The sequence below is a fragment of the Gymnoscopelus braueri genome (assembly GCF_963280865.1).
Source record: "Gymnoscopelus braueri genome assembly, chromosome: 21".
Classification (NCBI taxonomy): Eukaryota; Metazoa; Chordata; class Actinopteri; order Myctophiformes; family Myctophidae; genus Gymnoscopelus; species Gymnoscopelus braueri.
Genome location: NC_137623.1, coordinates 28679625 through 28704372, shown reverse-complemented (window position 1 = coordinate 28704372; position 24748 = coordinate 28679625). Strand labels below are relative to the sequence as shown.

Here is a 24748-nt window from a genome sequence, read left to right as displayed (position 1 = left end):
TGTCATTTCTGAAAGCTAGGAGAAAATAATCCCCCCCACACACACCTCTTTTCTCTCCTTTCTCTTTTCCACCTCAATCACTGCGTGGCGAACAGATAAAAGAATGATTTAAGACTCAGAGAGAGAGACCTCGCTGAGAGTCCGTGCACAGTAGGGGTTGCAGTTCAAATAACTGGGAACGAATCGAATCAACCACAAGGCAAAAGAATGAGGAAGAAATACACAAGATGCGATGTGAAGTCGACAACGAGGGATTTGGAAGAAAGACATCTAGTGTGTCCCCTTGCATAGCACCACATCCACACTAACAGGACGGGACGTGCTCTCCGTACATTGCGATGCAACTTCGTTTGGTGTGAACCCCCCCAGCATGCGCACTGGTACATGCATGTGGAGGGAGGTGGGGGGGGGTTGGTACTGTCGGCTCTAACTCGGTATTGTCACACACCCCGTGCGCGCTCCGTGGCATCAGTGGGCGCGAGTACGCCGGGGCTCCGCACGCTCCCTAACTAGGTGTAAATACAATAACAAGCCTGTAATTAAGTGAGCATGATGAAGTTAATGGAGATCGGCCACTCCGTCCGCCGCCGCCATGAATATTCTATTAGGGGTTGTGCTGGTGGCGGGCAGCTGGAATAGCAGTTAATTTAATCACCACTCCCGAGCACGGGGGAAACTTCTTTTGTGCAAGTGTAATTGCACAGAATGAATAATTGATTTGACAATCGCACCCGCAGATTTCTCCACCACCTCGCTTTGTATTGGCGCGGCAGGAAGCGAGGGAGGGGGAAGAAGGAGGAGGAGAGGGAGACGAGAAAATAGAGAGAGATACAGACATGGTGGAGGAGGAAAGGAGGACAGGCAGAGCGGATGGAGAGAAAGAGAGAGAGAGCGAGAGAGCGAAAAGGACAATAAAATGCAGTGTTGGAGAGGTGTCAGGGAAGCGGTCGGTAAATGGATCATTAGGAAAGCGCGGCTCAAGGACAATTCATCTTTTATCAATGCAGCAAAATTACATTATTGCTCACACATGCAATCATACTGCCCATACTCAAAGACTGAAACCTGGGGGGGTGGGGGGGGGGGGGGGGTAACAGGAAGGCAGTAGAGGAGAAAAGAAAGGCAACCGACCGATTTAAGAATGGAGGGAGGGAGAGAGGAAAAGAAAGCGGGGCGAGGGAGAATAGAGAACTGACATGAAATGATTTGGAGGCATTGATACAGGATGTATAGCTAAGGAATGGACAGTATGTTTGATCACTGTGTGTGTAATGCCTCCGTGTGTGTGTGAGTGTGTGTATTCTATCAGCCATCTCCTGCAGCGGATGAAATTACCTCCCTGTTTTACTCAGTCATGGCAATCAGGCATAATACAATTTACATGTACTGTAGATAAAAGCACACACAGCAAAGGTGCTCCACTGGACTGCAGTGTGCACATTAAGTATAATCATGAGATTTTCAATGTAGTTCAATGTAGACTCATTTAGAGCTCTTTTTCCCCTCAAACAGCGATTAAATTGTGCGTGAGCGCTCATGCGGAATTTTGCGTGTGCGTTACAACACATCTAACAACGCATATTCAGTATACTTTCAATACAAACGAGATCGATACACTCTGAAGCGCAGTGCAGTATCAATGCACTGTTAAACACCAGCGTTTGTTGAAGCCATTTTCGCCTCTGGTAACTACTAGATCATATTCTTTTTTTACTTTGTGCCACCAATGATTTTAAGGAATGTCTGCACCCACCACTTTTATTACAGTTGACACTCGATATTGTTTTGTGTTGCAGGATTAGATATCATAGCGAGTGGACAGGAAATACCAGGAAATATTAGGCACCTGTCAACCTCACCAATGACCTGAAGCATACCTTTCATTTTTTACAAGTCGCTGAATACCAGCTAACTGCTGATTTGTGCTGCGCGTCAGCAGTAACGCTTAAGAAGCACATGAATTCTGGAATGTTTTGAAATGCTTCACCGACACAACAAATATATAAGTGAAACAATGAACCCATCTCAAGAAGCAGTGGGTTGGTTGTAAACATTCACCGTACGGAAATGTAACCACCAGTGGTGGAAAGTAACTATTTACTTAAGTACTGTACTTAAGTACAATTCTGAGGTATTTGTACTTTACTTGAGTATTTCCAAAACTTTTACTCCACTACATCTCAGAGGCAAATATTGTACTTTTACTCCACTACATTTATTTGAACACTTTAGTTACTAGTTACTTTTCAGATATAAATGATGATATAATTAAACATACATTAACCACTTTAAACCTATTTTATACCTTGGCTATTTGAAAATACAAGATCTACAAGCTCACAACGCGTCGCATCGCGACGCGTTGTGAGCTTGTAGATCTGCTATTTTCAAATATTTAGTACTTTTACTTTTACATTTTACTTAAGTACATTTTGATGCCAATACTTTTGTACTTTTACTCAAGTAAATTTTGAATTCCGGACTTTTACTTGTAACGGAGTACTTTTACATTGCAGTATTGATATTTTTACTTAAGTAAAACATTGAGTACTTTTTCCACCACTGGTAACCACTACACGGACACCGGGCAGCAGAGTAGGAACGTGTTCGAGAATGTGCGGCGGACACACGCACACCTCATTGTGTGTGTGTTTCAACCACACATTCAAATATAGAGACAGTGAAGACTATATAGGATTGTATGCTCTCCTCTCTGTAATCTGAGCAGTTTGGCCCCATGGGTGCGTAATGCAGTAATATGGGGTATTACTGCCCCAGGTCCAAGGGATAACAACTTAAACCTATACTTTAATACCAGCGTGTGTGTGTGTGTGTGCTCGCATACATGTATGGTCCACCACTGTATGTGTGTCTGCATTCGATGCATGTGGTATCATGAGATTTGTGGTATCAGTAGACTTGACTACTGTAACGGTGTCTTTGCAGGTCTCCCTTAAAATAATGTATCAGGCGACTGCAGTCGATTCAGAACAATGCTGCTGCTGCTCGAGACCTTACGAATACGAAGAAAGTGGAGCATATCACTCCGGTCCTTACACTGGGGCTCCCTTGTGTGTCAAATAATTGATTTCAAAGTTGGTCTATAAAGCTTTAAATGTTTTTTAGGGACAACATTTCTGATCTTGTACGATATCATGAACCATTCCAGACCTCTCAGGTCATCTGGGAAAGGTCTGCTTTCTGTCGCTTAAAATAAAAAATTAGTTTTATGCAACGCATATCTGGAACAAACTCAAAGAAAAATGCAGACACTAAAGACATTTCTGTTTTCCACTGCCTTTGATTGAGGTACTTTTTTTCTCTTTTTTTCTTACTGTAACTATCTTTTATTTTTATTGTAAAATTGTGTTTCCTTTGCTTGTTGTTCTGTGTAAAGCACATTGAATTCCCTTGTTAAAATGTGCTATACAAATAAGACTGCCTTGCCTTGCAGTGGTGAATACCACTGGTTCTCAAAGTGGGGTCCTTGGGTGGGTACCAGGGGGTCCCCAGCAAAACTAGTTAATATGGCATCAGTCATTTTAACCATATTGTATACTTTGGCTATTCAAAAATAGCAGATATACTTAGATAGATATACATAGCACGTCACTTCGTGCTGCGCTGAGCTTGTACATCTGCTATTTTAGAAAAATCCTGGCACAAATTTTTTTTTGAGACAGGGGGTCCTCAGACAAATTTGGGGGTCCTTGACATGAAAAAGTTTGAGAAGCACTGGTGTATACGGATATGTATTTAGTACGTACATCCATTTCGTGGAGAGATTTTGTGGTTGGTCAATGTGGAACATTGGTTACAAGGAAAACCATCATGGGGCGTTGCATGCCCTCTCTCACGCGAATCCACCGCGATGCATCCATAGTTGAGCATCTACGGTCTATACGCACACAATTGGCCCGTGTTCGGGGAGAGACCCGGGCAGGGAGGGTGATATTTGTCACTGCACGTACTCCTACGGGCGGGGGCGGCACCTGTCAGCAGGGAGGTGCTGGGCCGGAGGAGTAGGAAGGAGGCTCTACTCTCCTCCTGGTGGGGGCTCCTCACTGGCAGGTGAGTCAGCAGGATACAACAGCAGAGACACCGACAACACACAAATGTGTGTGGGGAGGAATTAATTGGGCATAACGGTTCCTTGATGGGGTTCCACATGGACCCTTACAAGTCTGTAACTCACGAGTGTACAAATGGAACCCCTCGTGATAGGATCAGATTTGTATCCCGACCTGAAATTGCATTTTCTGTTTACTAAAGAGCTGGAGAGACAGGGAGACCCCCCGTTACTGAACAAAAACTCTACAGCAATGATTACTCTCATTACTCTTAGAATATAGAGCCATTTAACACTTAAACAAAATAAAATCACTTACCCTACCTTTAAATATAATTTTTTACAATTTACTTTTTCTTTTGGATTGTCTTTTTACTTGAAATGAAATACTGTGCCTCCATTGAAGGTTGGCTGTCAGTGATTTGCACACTGTTGTTTGTCTTGTACATTGTCCTGTTTCGTCTGGCACCTTAAGCAGAACCAATTCCTGCGTGTCCTACATACTGACAATGAAGTGCTTCTGTGCGAGTGCATAAAGTGACTCACAAGGCAAACACAATTATAGTCCAAGCCAGTGAGAACTTGGATGCAGCCCAAGCAGAGGCAGTATTAACTAGAAAAAAGTCTCCTCCGAGCACGGGTCTCCGCCAGGTCAGGTAGGTTATTGTGGGCCAGCAATGTTTGGAATTCAGTCATTATAGAGGTGAGTGGAATCTGTAGAAGTTGAGGTTTTAATGTTGATGAAGTTATTGCACAGACATGCAAACTTTAGATACCAATCAAGATGGAATATGAAAAATCTGACAGATCCATGTTGATCACATGACTATAGAGATAATGTGCACCGATTTGCATGATGTTTGGATAAAATCTGTAGGAGTAAGTTTTGCTCAAATTGGCCTGCTGGTGGCGCAATAATAGGTAAATGTGAAAAGGGTGGCATTTCTTCCTCGGCCTAGTGAGAATGTGCGTGCAAAGTTTCAAGACAATCGGACGGTGCGTTTATGATTTGAGGCATTTTGTTCAAAACGAGCCACTCCTGCGAACTTTGGAAGCCAATATTAGCCAATCAGGATGGAATATGAAAAATCGGACAGATCTGTCTTGATCACATGACTATAGAGCTAATGTGAACCGATGCTTGGACAAAATCTGTAGGAGTAATAGCCAAAAATATTTTTGGCAAAAAACGGACTGCTGGTGGTGCTATAACAGGCCGATTTTCTCTGCTCTGGCCTTCAGGGAGTGTGCGTGCATAGTTTTACTCCGATCGGTTCAACGGTGCCGGATATTAGCTATTCACGACTGACGGACGAACACAAAGAGGGACGGGGTCAAAATCATAGTTTCATTCTCAGCCACGCCTTCGGTCTGGCGGAGACAATGAGGTAAAATGTGTTGAAACGTGGTCGGAATCACACATCTTCTAGTCCAGCGATTCCCAACCTGTGGGCCGCGACGGTATTGCAAGTGTAGCCCCTAAAGAATTGACAAAACACTAAGATTTGATTGATAATATAACAAATAGTTTTTTTATGTTAAACAAAATATCATGGTATTTCTATTTTTTTTTAAACCTGGGAAAAAATGGACACAGATAAATAGGATAAGTATACTACATTAGTTCCACTGATCCAAGCCTATTCAATCGATTGATCATTCAACTCAAACATGCTCTGAAAATGCACGCGGCCCACTCATTTGACCACTCAACACGGTGGACAGAAACGAACAGAAACATTATGTGCCGACTATGTTTGGTCCTGGCGACTGGGTTGAGATAAAGAAAGAGGCACGTCAAGAATTGATTGGCGATTATTTCCTGCATCAAAAGAAAGGGAAAAATAAATAAATCCAGCCAAGCCTATAATCATGTTAGCAGCACCCCCCCGGCCTCTATACCCCTATTTCAGCTCCCTCCGTCTTGTGAGTGGTCATTCTGTTGATTACATGTTATATTTACCCCTTTTCTTTTCGCTTCCTCACTTACCGGTGTGTGACCCCCCGCACCCCCCCCCCCCCCCCCACTCCACTCCGCTCCCGATCTCCGTTCGGGCCGGCGACTCCCGCTACTCTAAAGGCGTACATTCATACATAACATACATATACATACATACATAAATATTTAATCAAATAAATAAATCACTCAGCCCGGCGGGCCCTTTCTAATCAAGTGACATCAATCAGGGAGGACTATGGTTAAAGTGGCCTTGTGGCAGATGCCTTCTGAGCGCGCTCGGAGCCCTGGAGTAGCATCTATTTGGGCCCAAGGAGGGTGGAGAAGTACGGGGAGGAGGGGGGAGATATACGCTCCATGTCCCATTATGGGAGTAGGGCTGTCCTTTCGTCAGCGTGCCCATTACTCCCCCTATCATTTCCCCAAATGTAAAGCGTGTTTTCAATCAACACCAGCCAAACGAGTGCCTGTCCTAGAGAGGCAGAAGGAGAGAGAGAACGAGGTGGAGGGAGACTGAAAGGAGAGGTTAGGAGGGGAAGGAGACGGTTTGGAGAAGCTAAGGGTAAACGGGAGGAGAGATGGAGAGGCTCTTTCTTCCTTTCGGTGATTGGAGAATTTTGCATTCTGTATTTGTGTGATTGAACCCCTCTTCTAAATTAGGGCTGTCGACTCGAGGGGCTGAATATCCTTAGCCACCTCGCACCCTACCCAATGTCCATGGTCCACTCGCTGCTTCTGTGTGTGTGTGTGCCACAGCAGTAAATTGCAAGTGCAGTGTGTGTAAAAAGGCACAAGTTAAGCCACTGATTGCTAATGCTATGTTGTGTAGGGTATATCTGTACGCTAGGAGCGGTTGTTCATAATGCAATTTCAACGTCTATTGCGGTATCCATCCTAGCGGCTTGATTTTTGAAAACACAAGAGTACAAGGAACAATCTCATTATATGGCGTTTAACACAGAGTACTGAAAGACACTGTCGCACACGGTCTTCAAATGTAGAAAAAGATTTAATGGGAATACAACAACGTTTCGGTCTGTTAGACCTTCATCAGGTTATCTTAAGGCTTAAGATAACCTGATGAAGGTCTAACATGATGAAGGTCTAAAACTTTTTTTCTTTCAGTGCGTTAGGGCCCTCGCCAGGTCTTCTCCTACGCACCTGTCGCCTTTGTAGGTGTGCAAAAGACTTGCTTTTTATTGTTTAACACAAAGTTAAATGCAAAAATCAAAAAGGTAGCCAAGGACGGCTAATGTTGCAACGCCGACTATGTAATGTTACCGTTAACAAAATTTCATAGTCCACTCTGTTTTAGGCTTTTCTACAAAAATAAAATACTTTCTCCATGGTAATGGGGAAGTTACATCCTAATGGATATAAAGAGGGCTCTCTGATTGTGGCAGTGTGTCATCGTGTGTGTCTTACTTTTCTCGTCCAGTTGCTGTACTTTGGTCGCCGCATGGTCCCAGTCGAATATGAACCTATAGAAACACAGCTGGTTGTACAGGGCCTTCTCGGAGTACTGTGGAGAAAACACAGGTGCGCACACACACACAAAACAAGAGATTAGCAACGCTACAACACATACTAGACCCTGACTACTATATATCGGACATCATTTAATGACATCGGTATAGGCAAATCTGAAGCCGATGTGTGCTGATTTTTACCAAGGCCCCAGGACCACGACACACACACACACACACACACACACACACACAGTGTGTGAGATAGGCCGGTGTAGTTCACTTAACAGCAGAAACGATTACCAGGCAATCCAGGTACTTGCAGTCCAACTACATTGCTGGTTTACCCTAATATTATACTTATTCATTCTTGTTTTTAATCCTTGGCAGCCTATCAGAATTTGAAGGCTTATTAATTACGTACGGAACAGAGTAAGATAGTTTTCTGGCTTGGTATGCTAATCTCATATGAATGCCTAACACCCCCCCCCCCCCCCCCCCCACACACACACACACACACACACACACCTCCCTGCATCCATAACTCATCCCTGAACCCGGCTCCCTTCCTCTGTCTGACATAATAAATGCCAGAAAACAAATTTGCTCGCCTTGTTAATCTCCACTGCAATTAACAGGATCCACATGACGACAGGCAGCCAGAGGTAGACAGAGGGGATAAGCGAGAGAGAGAGAGAGAGAGAGAGAATACAGTGTCAGAACAGAGAGAGAGAGAGAGAAATAAAGAGAGGATTGGGCCTGAAATACCCTCCCTCATAATAGTTTGTTGTGATAAGCCATTGTGAGAGAGGCTTGCGAACAGCAGAGGCTGTCAATTTGATTAGCCATTATACTGCATGTTTAATTGCAGTTATTGGCTCATCATTTCCCTGTTCCGCGGCAGAGGGCAACGCTATGCCCCGACCGCACACAGCCATCAGGTGTGCTGCGCACACCGCTTCATTATTACCACCAGGAAGAAGCCTCCGACAATTCCTGTGTGCATGTCTGTCTGTGTGCGTGTGTGCGCTGCGCGCCCATTATACCTGCCAATCGCTCATGAGCGTGATTGTAATTTCAGTTTTAAAATGTTGCTGCATAATTGAGTGGCGAGAGAATCTAATGCGACTGATTTTAACTGTGATGGCTTTCTATGGTTGCCCAATTGGCGCGCACAGCTGTTGACCACTGACGCGATTCCTGGTCAACAACCAAACCATGCACATCCCCCCCCCCCCCATTGTGGAGCCTCGGTTACGGTAGCCAAGGTTGAACTAGCTTGGGCCGGCATTAAATAACGCACGCGCTGGCACAACACACACACACACACACACACACACACACACACACACTCGGCACATGCACTTCCATTCAAACTATGTAATACCGAATGTAGGCGGGCCAATGACCACATGGAGATTGACTGACAGGTGTCAGAAAGGCGTGGCTAAGATGTTACAGGTCGTTATTGAATTTGGAGCCCCTCAACCCTGCCACACACACACACACACACACACACACACACACACACACACGGCTCAGGGCTTTGTTCCTCACTGACACCATTTCAATTTGCACCAGAAATCTGCAGCATTTTCAGCCTGACTGCCTAAAGGCGCAAACCAGCTGTGAAATTGCCTCTCTGCCGGGAGCGTAGGACCCCACCAGCCCCCACCAAGTAGGCCCTTTGCTCTCTTACCCCCCCATCCCCCCCCTCCCTCTCCCCTGACTGGCTCCCACCTACAGTACCACACACCCAGCAACACGCACATATTTGTTGGGTCTTATCGGCCAAAGAGGACGACGGGTGCATGCGTAAAATGTGTGTTTTTAAGCAGAGAGATACAGAGAGAGAGAGAGAGAAGCAGAGATTGAGGCAGCAGAGTGGAAGACAGAACACAGAGGGGGAGAGAGAGAGAGAGCAGTGACAAAATGAATGAAATCAAGAACAAGAAAGGAAGAAAAGGAGGGAGATGAAGAATACCTGATGAAATGAAACAGCCTGACGCGGTTCACACAATAGACCGAGCAATCTAGACTATCCCACAGTCTTCAAAACAACTTCCCTGCATCTCAGTCACATAAGACACAAGAATACACACATTTAACATGCAGCTCAAATGCATGTTTTCAAAAAGTACATATACAACTGTAAAAGGATTAGGGTTTAGAATTAAACAGTGTAAATCCACATGTTGACTGACGTCCACAAACAACAACCTGCTTTACAGTGCTGTCATAATGTGGGTGGCTAGTCTATCGTCATGCAATGCATTATAAATCATTTGTATAGAATTTGTTTTGCTTTATGTAGTCTAGCGTGCAACTCATGTTGAATTGATTTTTTTTGCGTATATCAGGTTAAGACACATGCCAACTGAGGAGCGCAGCTTAAGCTCTCATTAATCCCCGACTAATTATTTAATCATCCCTGACTAATTATTTCAATTTCAGGTGGCACAGGGGTAAAGTTCCTCCGCACAACCACGGAAACTAGGAGTTTGAATCCTCCGCTGTGCCTCGAGCTTGGCCGGGTGTCCATTCCAGCACATAGACCATGTTCGCAGGAAGGAAGCTGGACGCCGGGGAGGGTGTTCTTTGTGGCTGGGCAGCACAAGCGACTCCTACAGGTTGCTCAATGGCACATTTAGCAGGGGTGTTAACTATCTCTAACATGATTCTTCATAAATTTAGTATGTGTTCAGCTTCTGTGAAGTTCACACTATTCAAAGCTTATTGCACACCCATGTATACTGCCCACCTATGGCGGCGCTAAAGAGCAGTATGCAGAAACTCAATGTGGCTTATAATGATGGCATGAGGCTCCTGCTTAAAGTGCCACGATGCAGCAGTGCAAGCCAAATGTCAGTATCGGTGTACCCGCCTGCTCCGCTGTGCTGCGGGAGCGCCAGAGCCTCATGTGCAAATGTATGTGTAGGCTGTCTGATTCTGCCAACAGCACAATTTTTATTCAGACTAACCCTTTATTGAGTTCGGTCAGGTTTGTCTATAAACTGTGGAACCATTGGCGTGTAAGCCTGTATATGAATTTATGTGGACTATGTCCGCCTTTGTTTGTCTTTGTATTTGTATGTAATTTTTTATGTTGCCATGGACCATGTGTGCTTAATAAAGTTTGATTGATTGATTGATTGTGAGGAAGAGAGTGTTCCTCTGCATGCGCTTCGATTCCCCGGTGATGTGTGGATTTGAGGAAACCTCAGGTTGGGTTTTTACATTTATGTTTCACTTCTTACCGGGGTAGATGATCGTCATGCTAACAGATGCTGCACACCTAGTGTGTTCTGGAGCAGGTTATGTATACATTAGATCAAAGTGTAAAAAAGCACTGTCCAATCAATTCTGTTGGATTTCCGTGGAGCTCGGTGCATGGATGGCAGTGAAAGAATATGGCTTTCCTTTCCCAATTTGGATTTATTTTATGAGAGGTATAGCTTCTTTGAAAAGAAAGAAACAGCATCTTCCTCTGAGTCAAACAGTTTGACCGATCAAAATGTCAGTCACCCCTGCAAATTAATAAAACGTGCAGACCCAGTCGAGTGCTCCAGTCATTTATTTGGGCGTTGGACTTCTGTTTGTGAGGTATAGATGCTCGTCAGTTGGAGTTAGTCATCCGTGTCAGCTTCCTGAACTAAGCAATGCCAAAGCCATGCCTTTGTGCTTTTGTGTGTACCTATATCATCCTACAACAGAGAATGATTGAAGTGCTAAAGCATTGTACTTTGTGTAAGAATAAATAATAGTCTAACAGGGGGTCTTTCTGTGTGTGTGTGTGTGTGTGTGTGTGGTGTACGCGCGCGTGTGTGTAGTGTATGCATGTGTGTGTGTGTGTTAGGGCTTTCAAGACTAGAGATTTCACTGATCGTGAGAGAGAACACAATAGAGACTTCACTGCTTATTATAGGTGCTTATTATTAGGTGCCCAACACTTCATCATTCATCTAATTAAGTTTAATAATGGGATTCCATTTTGTATAAGGCAACCTTTATTTAGCTAGTGTATACGAGTTCTGCAACTTTAAATAATCATACCATGCCAATGCCATAAAGAACACATTAATTTAACGGATTACACAAAATGTACTTAGTTAGATTAATGATAAGGCGGTGATATTTTAAGCCTTGAACTTGAGCCTTCATGCATTAAGCGGCTGCAAATGTGTTGCTTTTAGCCTGTGTGTTACGTTTAAACTTGAAATACTTCATATTTGTTTAATATGATGCATTGCTCTTCATTTGTAAAGTGTGCTGCTCTGCTGCCAGTGAGTTTGTTCATGTTTGCCATTGTTCATATGCTGCAAACACCGCCCCTTTTATGTGAATACACAGCCACGCATAGCTAGATTGGAAAATCCTGGGTTGACTTATTGAGTTGATAACCACTGATGTCGTGTGACTGCTTGGTGTGATTCAGACTGGTTAGGGTTTGTGAAGCCAGATCATGAAAAGATAGCCTGGGTATGTTCAACTTGCTTCAACTTGCTGATGCCCAGCAAGCCAATATAGTTGGTAAGGCTTGTAGTCCAACACACATTTGCGCGCACGCGCACGCACACGCCACAGCTGCAGAGACAGAGGGCAAGTTAAATACACACACACACGCAAGCAAAAACTTTAGTGTTTTAGATGCAACGAGCGTTATTGCCGGTTTTCGCAGTCTTCGCGGCGATCAGCTTCACAAGGCACTGTAATGAGTCAATATATGGAAATCTTTACTAGGCAAACATGGTGGGAAACAAAGGCATTTAACTGGCACCCGCAAAGCCTCCAACAATTCAGCACCCGTAATTTCTCCCCATTGAAAGGCATAATTGCCTGCTATTTGAAGATATTCATGCTCAATTTTTGAAATTAATTTCAATTGGGGGGAAATGTAGAAATGTCAGCTCCAGTGAAAGGGATTTGATTTCAATTATGCTCGCTCAAAGGACTGTGATTTCCAAATACACTTAAGCAAAATTATGACAAGAATTTTTTGTTCAGCAAAATTCCGTGTTTAAAGAGCGATTAGGGGATAATGGGGCAGCTTTGAGCCGGCGGCGAATGCAGCCAGCTCCCTCTGAAAGGCACTCAATTATCTCTGATTGCTCCCGCTATAATGTATCAAATAGAGATACCTGCTATTGCCGTAATTTGTGTGAAAATTAACATGCTGCAATTTCCACTAGAGGGAAAAAGGGAGCTCTAATGGGGCGCCTGAGCGAACGTCAATAAAAAATGAGGAGAGAAAAAGAGAGACGCTGGGAGGGTGAAAAGAGAAAAAGGGAAGAGAGAGAGAGGGAGGGAGTGTGTGTGTGTGTGAGAGAGAGACACAGCAAAGCTACGGTAAAGACAAAAGAGAGGAGGGGTGGGGTTATAAGAAAAGGAGGAGAAAAAAATGAGAAATATGTCAGTCAGAGGGACAGACGTTATTTGAGATACACAAGGTTGAGGGAAAAAAAAATCATAGCCTATTTGAGATAAGCGCTGATGAGAGAGAAGAGAGAGAGATAGAAGGGCGGAGAGAGAGAGAGCGAGAGAATGAAATTTAATTTACTGAAAATATTACAATTGCACATTTGCACCTGTGCATAACTCCCCCAAATTACCAACCAATCAAGGCAGAGTGCCTATTACTCTCCCATTACATGGAGATCAGATCACGCTCTGAATCTGTCCATGGAGAGAGGGAGTGGGGTGAGGGGGGGGGGGTGTAAAAAAGGGACATGGAGGGAGGAGATATGCCTGATTTATTCTCGGGTTGCGCACTGATGTCATACGCCGAAAATAGTCGATCTACAAGCCGACGCGCCGTGAGCTTGTAGATCAACTGTTTTCGGTATGCGACACCAGTGGTGGGAGTCACAGAGAGAGAGAGAGAGGGGGGGGGGTGGCAACACGCACACCCACGATGAGAGTAATTGTGCCGTGATGCGGTGATTCGAGCACAGGAGGGAACCGAGAGAACGAGCGCGGCTCGGGGAGATCGTAAAGTCGGGAATGCTCACATTCATCTTCCGCTACAGCCTGGAGGGTGTCACTATTATTATTGAAATGCTAAAATAATACCACCGTTCGTTACGAGTGTGCAGAGTTTTTTTTTTAAGGGTACACACAGGTCGGATGCATTTTATTTGAGCACCGATGGCCTACCAAAGCAGACCACCGTAAATGTAAGCATTTAGCTACTTTAACCCATTTTAAAATATATATACACCGGTATATATTTTGTCACAGTTAGTCAGTGTATTCCTTTGAATTAAACTGTACCTTCCGACTCCCTCGATAAATCCTAATCATTGTTGTAAAGGCTTTGTGATAATAATAACAAACAATAACAGATCTAATCTAATATAGATATTAAATCATCTAGGCAGTTATCTGGTGATTAAGTGTGTCAGAGTGGACGCATGTGACTGAACACTGAATGAGGCTGGTTGATCCTCGGGCACAAACAGCTGGTTCAACAGACCATCAGTGATATGATTCATGTGTAGGTTGTGCTGTTCCACTTCTGGCTACTAGCGTGCGTCGGACAGCGTTAGTGACAAAGTTAGTGCCCAGTAATAACTCGTTACACACCCGTAAGGGGCCATTTGGAACCCCCTCAAAGAACAATGAGGGTCCCTGGACCCCACTTTGAGATGCACTGGTCTATTCAACACTGTGTTTGACTCAACGATGTCCAAATGAAAGAAAAGTATTTCAAAACCAATTCATTCATAATTTAAAATTCTGGCTATAGTGGCCACTTTGTCGTGGCCACTTTGTCGTTCCCCCCCCACCCACCACACACACACTTCTACACAAGTGGATACTATGTGGCTACTGATGTTTGGATGCCATGTACTCATTACTGGCTACCTGGACTATTGGCTGAGACAGAAATCTAAAGGTTAATTTCCTGCTGCACTTATGCTCTTGATAACAAGCCACGTTAAATGGCTAAAATGTAAATGTCAGTGCATGTTGTTGTGGCCTCAACACATTAGGCCTTTCCATTGAAACAATATTGTATTGAATAATGAAGGTCAAAGACGACTAGTTAAAGAAGTAGATAGAGGAGGCAGGGGAGAGAGAGGAAGGGGCAAACAGGCACAGAGTTAAATTCCGCCGGCAGTTTAAAGTGCCAGGGCCCTCAGGCACAGTAATGGACGCCTAAGTGACTATGGTGACAGCAGAAATCGTCCCTAAGGTTTACAACCTGTCGCCACAGAGCCAGACACACAGCCATGCAGAAAGAGAGAAAGAAAGGGAGACTGGGGAAATGGGCGAGGGACTGGTGTAAGGAGAAAAATGGGGACAGCTAAGGGTGCCAGTTAATGTCTAAATGGAGAGAGGAGAGGGAGTGAGAGAGGGAAGAAAAACGTTCAATTGAAAGGGGAGTATTTCTTTTAAATCCAGTGGTCCGGATAACAAAGTGCTCATAAGGTTTCTATCAGACGCAGACAGTTACTAAACTACCAGCCAGCTCTTAGTGCCTTACACACACACACACACACACACACACACACACACACACACACACACACACACACACACAAAAAGGAGTCTCACTTTATCACCAGTACGGTTGTGCATGTGGTGTAACATGATATTAATCAGCTCACATGGAATAAACTGGCTCCAGAGCACCATCACCTGGACAAAACTCACATTATTCATTACAATTGTGTGTTCTGTTCATGTCTGTGCGAGTTTGTTTATTTTATCACATGCCTCCTTTATTTAATAATGTGCTATGTCTTTGTGCGTTACATTCATTCTACTTTGAATGAAACCTTACCTTCATGGTGGCCTGTGTGTGTGTGTGTGTGTGTGTGTGTGTGTGTGTGTGTGTGTGTGTGTGTGTGTGTGTGTGTGTGTGCGTGTCACCTCTGGTCTGAGGGTGGCCCTGGTGCAGGCGGGGCAGATGGGCCCGTGGCGAGAGAAGGAAATGGGGAGACGTCTGGTCCGATTCTGGCACGCTGGGTCCTCACACACCAACCAGCCCTAAGAGAGACGGGAGGGCGACAGACAAATTGAGGTGGAGAGGAAGGGGTGAGCGAGGCTAATCGAGAGTGAAACAAAGACAAACAAACATGTACATTTTCCTCCGTATTCCACACTGCTAAGTAAACCGATATTTTGAACCAAGAACAGACTTAAAACAGACTAATCAAGAAGAACTTTTTTAGCTTTTTTCTGATACAGTATATCAACGAATCAACATGAAAAAAATTCTAATAGATGTTATAATCGAGTAAATACATTAATGTGATTAACTACTTAATCATTATACTCATCTATTTTCACAATTCTTTTACACAACCATTGTACAACAATCTACAAGCCCACAATGCATCTCAACGTGTTTTGAGCTTGTAGATTTGCCATTTTCACGTAAAACAAAAGAATCGTTCATTAATTGCAATCGAGGGAAAGGTTTGAAATAATCTGGATATTGATTTGAAGTCATATCGCCCAGTTATACTGTTCGGTTTCTCTGGCTCCGGTGTGCGCCGGTAGCCAAGTGGTTTAAGGCGCTTACCACATAGGCTTTGATACCTGACAGCGTGTCCTGGGTTTGATTCCCGAGCCTGGCGGCAGATTTGCTGCCTGTCATTCCCCGACTCTCTCCCCGTTTTCTGTCTCTCTCCACTGCACAATGGAAATAAAAGGCAGAAAAGCCCCCCAAAAATATAAAAAGTACATCTCTCCCTCTCTATATGACTGTGTTCCACAGCAGTCCCACACAAGCAGAGCAAGGGACAGCCAAAGCGGCAGTGGTTAGGACCCCCTGTAGCGAGTTAGTGGCCTTGGGCAGGTGCAGTGGTTTAACCCCCCCCCCCACTCTCCCCCCCACGCCTACTCAATCTGCCTTCATTCATCTCTGCCTGTATGCCCTGTCATTACTTAGGGGGGCTTAGAGGGGGGGGGAAGGGGGAGTTAATACCCAACTAATGACTGGGCTTGAGATTCACCCCAAACCAAGTGATTTGCATCATCTCGTCTATCCGTCCGTCCAGCCATCGACGCGTCCCTCACACTGAACTCTGACATCACCGCTGCACCTGTCCTCCTGCCAACACACACACTTCCTCTGTGATGGGCCTGCTTAATTTACACCGCCTGCGTTCTTGCTTGGATCAGCGGGATCGTACAGCATTTCTCATGTTAATGCACAGACAGAGCATCGCTCCGCGTGTGAACACCAGGCGATCTATGCCTGCTTCAGCTATTATGTCAAATCATTGTCTTGCGCGTCGCATGGGAAAAAAGCTGACCACCATTCCAGCTCTTGTGGCGGGTGGGCGTGTGTGCAAAACGAGCACGAGCGCGACAATTTCACGGGATTGCGCTCCCCCCTTCTGATTGTCCCCCAACTAGATGCTCGCCTCCCCATCTCTCTCTACCCATTTCCTGTCAGAGTCTGCTGTATTCTGTGCCTAACCCTAACCCTAACCCTAACCCTAGCGAACAGCGCCATCTAGCGGAAAACCCATGAACCACAAAATCTCGTCATTGGCAGTGTGGGCCATAGCAAAATATGACGATAAATCTCGTCATTAGCAGTGAAAGAGTTAAGGAGATGGATCCTCAGTGTGTTAGGTTATGTGATTGTTTTAAAAAGGTCTCTTATGGGAATCTCCATTATGTTACTGGGGTATTATTACTTTAATAAAACCAGTCGAAGCACTGGGCCCTAAATACGCGATGCGCGCGCGCACACACACACACACAACAAACCAATCTCCTCTAAATGAAAACCAAACACACACACACACACACACACGTACTGTAGGTCCCAATTCAATTATACAGTCCCACAGTTCACAGCTTTACCCAGAAATCACAGTGCCAGGACTAATTATCTAAACAGCGACGCCACTTTGGCAAAAAGCAAGCCGAGCATCATGGGAAATGAGATTGCTCCATTGACACTGATAAAGACACAGCTAGGACAACGGCTCCTAGAGGTAGCTGATAAGGTGTGTTTGAATGCGTGTGCGAGTGTCCGTGTGTGTACTTGTATTGTATCATTATATTATTTGTGTCCCCACAAGTATAGTTTAACCATTTTCCTGGTCCTCCGAAGATAAATGGTTGTTTCATGATTGAAATAAACAGTTAGGCTTAAAATTAGGATTATACATTTAGGGGTTGGAGTTGGAGTTATGCCTGATTTATACATAGTTGTGGGCTGGTGGTATGGTGCACAGAAAATAGCCAATCTACAAGCTCACGACGCCTTGCAGTGCTACCTTTTTCAGCTTTTGTGTTAGAGTTAAAAATGGCAAATGTGCATTCATAAAATCACTATCCTAAAATGTTGATGTCTTCACAAGTATAGTAATACACAAGCGTGTGTGTGTGTGTGTGTGTGTGTGTGTGTGTGCGCTCATTACCAGGTTATTAACCTGATTGTTTGACACAGGCCTTAGCACACACTGCTGTTCCCATAAGGTTCCAGAAACACATAAGCGTGAGCAAATATCTTAATTGTTGACTACACACCTTGTGCATCACAAACACATACACATGGATCAATCTAGTATGCGAACCACACATGCACACGCATGCACAGATACATCCTAAAAAAATCATGAAACATTCAAGCATATATAAATACATTAAGTGTAAGAGAAGTTATATTTTCATTGGTTAAAATAAGTGCTTTATATTTCAAATCCTAATCATTGCTATAGAGTGCTTCTTCAGTAACAGGGATCTCCCCGTCTCTCCAGCTAATTAGTAAACAGATAAATACAAAGGTTCAGGTCAGGATACCAATTTTATCCATGTAGGAGAGAGAACTCCTACAGAATACAGGACAAACAAGTGGAAGTGTGCTTAAAAAACCAAAAATAGCAGACAAAATTGGAACACTATGGAAATTGAAGCTGATAAATTATCTCTGTGGGGGTTCTCTCTCCCGGTATGGATACATTTGGTATCCCGACTTGAAAATGCATTTTCTGCGAGCTAGAAGATCTTGAGAGACAGAGACAACAAATGACAGTACTCAAGTGAATGTACTGTTCACCACTGCATGTAACAACCCAGAATTTAGCAATCCAGATGAAAAGACCCACGTTATCCACACACACACACACACACACACCACATTTTAGTGAAACTGAGAAACAGGATAATCTTTTTTAAAACAAGAAACCCACGAGGAGGGCAGGAGAGAGAGAGAGAGAGAGAGAGAGAGAGAGAGATCTAATTGAGGCATTTAGCCTGAGTGGAGGGGGGTGGGGGGGGGTTGGTGAGGTGGAGGCGGTTGTACGTAAAGGAATATAAAGAGCTCATAATTGCATAATTATAGCAGCGGATACCTGACACACTGAATGCAGACGTCAAATGAGTTCCACGTAATTTAACCAAACAGAGGCAAGACCAGGTCATGACAGGAGGACCGCCATCAAACATACTCCATCTAACTGTACCTCTCTCTCTCTCTCTCTCTCTAGCTCCTTATTCCACTGCTCGCTCTCTCTCGTCTCTGAACCTTTTTACCCCTCTGGTACACTCGCTCTCTCTCTCACACACACACTACTGTGTACTGGTTCGTTATTGATAACATGCGTATCTCAGGGAAGCAGCCATTTAACCACTTGAATCCCAGCGTGCCTATTCTGGGGGGAAACATTCGCCGAAAATAGCCCATCTTCAAGCGTTGTGAGCTTGTAGATCGTATATTTTTGGCGAAGAGATTTGGTGTAGACGACGGGAAAAAAAAGTGGTCCAAGTGCAGTTGCAACTCAGGGTCCGTTTCTGAGAACTGAGACCAGAGTGTTTAAGTGGTATAAAAAATGTTTTGGCACGATGCAGCTGTTTAGAACTTTACAGTCTTAAACTACTGGCGGTAAGGTCAATGATTAAGCTCCTGCTACTGATATGCTACATGTTTCGGCCTCTACATTAATACTATCCACTCAACACCTGACCTATAGAACATACCCTTTTATCTATTCTTAACCCCGTGTCCCTCAAAGGAAATGTTTGTGGTTAAGGGTCGGCTGGGGTTGATGTTTGGACACAGGAGACGCTCTTCTGACATGACTCCTAAACTGATGGAATCCACCTGCCACACGCAGTGTCTCACACACACACACACACACACACACGGGAGGTGGGTTGAGGACAAGCATCACACAGAAGCTGTAGCTGGCTTTGTGTTTCAATAATCAACACTCCCAGGTCTACACTGAATAGGCCTCAAACCCTGTCTTTTTTTACTCCCTCTCAAACGTGTGTGTGCGCTCGCACACACACACACACACACACACACACACACACACACACAGTGAATGGATCGCAAACGGCTCCACTTTGTACATCCTCTGCTTAATCAAAGCATCTCTATTCAACAATTTGACCTTTTGTTCAAAACAGGATTATCACCTTCTCCAGTCCTCATTCACTCTCTCCCTCTCTCCCTCTCTTCTTGCCCGCCCTCCCTGCACCTTTCTTCCCCTGCCCCTCAGCCCATCTCCAGGGGCGACCCGCATGACGAGGGTAATTGCAATAATTTGTTAAATGCCATGGCAACCGTGTTTAGACGGGGATAAGAAGGAGGGAAAAAAAGGGGGGGGGGTGTTAGCTGGTTGGGGTACTACAGACACAGATGAATGTCATTTTGTCAAAGACAGTGGGACCAGCGGAGTGCAGGATGACCACAGAGAGAGAGAGAGAGAGAGAGAGAGTGAGGAAGGGGCAATAAAACAGAAGCAATGTGATGGGGAACAAGTGTTTGTCCAGTCTCTGGGTGCAGATTTATTGATAGTGGTGTGTGTGTGTGTTGGGGGGGGGGGGGTCAGGACAGGAGGTAATTTCACTAATGATTAATGTCCCTGGTGGTCCTGGCTGGAGAGAGCTAACACACACACACACACACACACACACACAGAGGTGTGGAGCTTTCACTCTCTCTGACCAGACAAACAGCTCTATTTGAACTCTCCCTCTGCCTGAAAGGCATCCTTAATTACACAATATTAGCCCTCTTCATCGCCCCTGTGTGTGTGTGTGTGTGTGTGTGTGTGTGCGTGTGTGTGTGCGCGCGCACGCACACACTGTTGCTCAGCCTTCAATGCCGTGTGTGTGTGTGTGTGTGTGTGTGTGTGTGTGTATATGCGTGCCTGTGTGTGTATGTGGAGAGGTGCGGGGTGTACACATTCAGCTGTTTCACACGTAGCAGCTGTTTCACACGTCGTGACAAAGGGGTTGCGGGGGGCTTGCTCCCCACATATTCACTGCACTAATTGATTTCTGTTCAGCACTGTGGGAGAGTTACGCACACCCCCCTCTCCAAGCACACACACACACTTTCTTGGCCAGCCCTTTGAGACCAACACAGCATTCCACTCACTGTAGGACCAAGGTGTTGCAAAGCACCGTCGTGATGGAGATAATGGGTCCTACTACCACACACAAGGTACTTTATGGCTGATGCAGGACAACACTGGAATGCAGTTTAATCACTTCTTAAATCCTATATACTTTGATGTACGTCCATGGCGAAAGTGGATCTCTCCAAGCTCACGTGTTGTGAATGTGTACATTGGCTATTTCACTGAATGTTTGCCTATTTTCGCCAAATATTCATCTATTTTTGCCGGATGTCATTTGTCTATTTTCCACCTATTATGACATGTCCAGAATAGGGACGCTAGGGTTCATGTGGTTTTACTTCCACATGGCACCCCTGGAGCCATACTGTACTGTGGCTGGGGCAAATCTTACAATTAATGCAGGGAATATCGCATCTCGACAACTGTTCGACTTCAAATTCGCCACACAAGTCGCAGACGACCCGAGGGAGTGCAGTGACCGGAGTCGAGTCGTCGGATAGGCGGTTGTCCGGAACCGCCAGAAAAAGGCTCTGGCCGTGGCCCAAATGAGCCAAGTGATTGCCATAGACCAGGGGTCTTCAACCTTTTCAGACCAGGGACCCCCAAACTGATGGGGTGATGGAGCAGTAGGGGGTAGGCCACCACAGATATTGTATATTTATGTATACAATTGTATTTTATATGTATAAACATGAACAAATGGTTGCCTGGAGCCTGCTCCTACCCACAGGTTGTCCCAGTAGGTGTGCAAAAGACCTTTTCTTTCTCTACAAAATATGTATAAACATACCATGTTATTGTGCATTCAATACTAAGCTATTCAAATATGTCATGTTATGTTTAAAGACAGACATTTTTGGGGAAAAAATTACAGAGTTTTTAAAACTTTTTTTTAAATCAAACAATTTCGCGGACCACCTGCAGTACCTCCGGACCCCCTAGGGGTCGCGGACCCCCTGTTGAAGACCTCTGCCATAGACCATATTCACACGGCGGCCATGTTGCTATTAAGTCAATGAAGTGCCACCCCGTTTCCACGGCAACGGGGTGGCACTTTCAATGTTAAATTCCAATATGGCCGCCGTGTGAATATGGTCTATGGCTTGATTTGACAAATTCCCCACACCTGCCATTTGATTAGTAGATAGTCAATCTACCTTCCCAACTTGCATCGTTCCCGAGTAGGACGGTGCCCAAGGGGCACCTGTCCAGTTGTCCAAATGTATATACCATTTCACTCCCACTCATGTCTAAGTTACTCAGGGGATGAAAATGAATAAGACACACATCCATACAAATGTGCACAGGACCAACTACGTAAAAGTGCCCAGTTCTCTGGTATTTGTTAGATTGAGTAAAACATACTTGTAAACACTATTTAACAAATAATTATGAATAAAGTCACACCTACACAGAAAATTGGATGTCAAAGATCTCTTCCCAAAGACTAAGTACACTAATCATATTATCCTCCCATAACATATTCTATTATTGTTCCCCACATTATGTTTTAGTCTCTTTTATAACAAACGTACCTCTATACCACCATGACCACTCTGGTGCGTTCACTGCGTTGTCCAAAAAATATGTTCAACAAATCAAAAACAAGGAGGGTGGCACTCAAAGATTTAAATATGTTTTTGTTTAATTTTTCCATCAATATTTTTGTCAAATTATTCCATCCCTCAGTTAAGGTGACAGACGTTTCGGCTATCCAGCCTTCATCAGTACTTCATTACTGAGGAAGGCTGGATACGTTTTATCCAGCCTTCCGTTTTAACGTTTTATTTAGACAAAAAAATGAATCTGTTGCCCTTTTATGCCCATGTATGGAAATTCCTGATGTCATCAGTAGGACGTCATAGTACTGATGTGCTACAGTGACCTAGACTGGCCTCCAAGGCCTCTATGATAATGGGTACTGCACTAAGTAGACCGGCAACGCGCGCAATGGGTATTGCATAACCAGAGGGCCAAGCATTCCCAACAGGTATTATTCCCTATTTTAGAAAACAGAATTGGGGCAATAGTATGGAAACATAAATATTTTCCAGACATCATTTTATTTCTTCCATACTTATCCAGACCTGGAATTTACTCTAGACCGGGAAAAAACTCCAGAAAGGAACAAATGAACAATAAAAGGCTGAGTGGCAATAACCAGAAATTGAGATTTGCAATAAATTGGCCTTCCTCTCATCAATAAAACACACACACACACACACACACACGATACTCACACTGTAGTATTTTTTGATGTGTCGCCGAATGTCGAGTAGCAGTTTGTTGCAGATGTTGACGGGGTAGTCAATGGGGCGCGCCCCACAGGGGACATGGCAGCATGTCATCAGACTGGGCTCCATCTTCTGGCCCTGAAACACAGTTCATGATGGAGTTGGCGAAACGCATGATTTCAACGCACACACTAACTTTACCCGGTTCCGGTTCAACAAGAGCCCTGGAGAGAAATCACATAAAAATGTATTCAATCGAAATGTAAACACGGGCAATGTTAGCCTAAACCTGTGTGAACACTTGCGGACACAAAGTGACATTCTGCAAGTGTTTTTCAATGACTGATACTTATATGTAATACTTGTTACAAATCAAAGTTTAGACGACGCAGCGAAGCTTAAATCAATCATATATTTTTGTTTTATTATTTCCCCTTCTCTCTATTTTTTTTAAATCTCCCCTTCTCTCTATTTTTTTCTTTAAGATGGGTTTAACCATAGCAGTCTCCATTGTGGTTGGAACTAAGACACCTATCAAGAATTGTTAATGATGGCTTGCATATCATCTGAAACAGATTTGTTTTAACCACTTAAGCCCTATTTTATATTTTGGCTATTAAAAAATAGACGATCTATAAGCAATTAGCCGCACAGTTATTGTAACCCTTATCTGCGACCCATCTACACACCTGCCGTCTATGGACTAATCAGGGCTAAAAGCTCTCTGAATCGTGTTATTTCACAATACTATATAAAAATGATGTTCTTGCGATGTTTAGACTGTCTTGGCACTGACACACACACACACACACACACTAGAGGTCAGTGCAAGTGGACCGAAGTGGGCGGTCTTGATTGAGGTCACATGTGGGCAAGAGAAGGCAGGTCAACGTGACCCACTCCCACCCAAATGTTCCACTTGACAGCTAGGCCTCCAGTTAATGCAGTAAAAAAGCTTCACAAAAACTATGTCAAAAATCACAGAAATCTATGTAATTATTCCCACTCTACCCTAAATCTTCCTTCCATTTAGTTCCTTCCAACCTGGCATTGACAGGAGAAGGAAAGATTTCAGACAGACACTTAAACTCACTCACTCACACACTGTACGAGCCCCTGGGAGGAGTTTCTTTTGGCTTTGTTCATTTGTGTGTAAAAAGGGCAGGTCCTAGGTTTCCAGTCACTTAAGGTAGTACTAACTTCTCAAACATTTTCATGTCAAGGATTGTCAAATTGTGTTTGTGCCAGGGACCCCATAAGAGACTTGTGTTAAAAATGTAATAGAAAAAAAGAAATCCCCCAAAAATGGCAGATCTACAAGCGCTTGTAAGATTTGCTCTTTGGTGCCAATATATACTTATTTTGGTGGGGACTCCCTGTAGCCCCCCAAGGACCCCTGGGGGTTCCCGGGCCCCATTTTAAGAACTACCGACTTAATTTATTCTCCCACACTATCCGGTGAAACAAGAACGTACACACACAGAGTTGGAATGAACCCCCTACACTTCTTCACCCGACCTCCCTCCTCCATATCCTCTCCTCTTCCTTTCCTTCATTTGAAAGAAGTCTACCTCCCTTCTCTTCTCTGCGTCCTTCCTCCTCTGTCCAGCTCTCCTCCTCCTCCATAATGCTGGTTTCATTCCAAGCTTCACTCTGATAACAATACTCATCCTCCCACGAGA

General features: G+C 44.3%; 1 protein-coding gene across 1 annotated transcript in view; it reads right to left on the bottom strand.

Moving 5' to 3' along the window:
• The window catches only part of pola1 (polymerase (DNA directed), alpha 1), an 81984-nt gene that overhangs the window by 4115 nt on the left and 53121 nt on the right, over positions 1-24748 (bottom strand). The window contains exons 34-36 of the mRNA XM_080418164.1: positions 23073-23204; positions 15368-15484; positions 7452-7548 (exon numbers count right to left, since the gene is read on the bottom strand). Coding sequence (XP_080274290.1) covers positions 7452-7548; positions 15368-15484; positions 23073-23204 — 346 coding nt within the window. The remainder of the gene's footprint in view (positions 1-7451; positions 7549-15367; positions 15485-23072; positions 23205-24748) is intronic.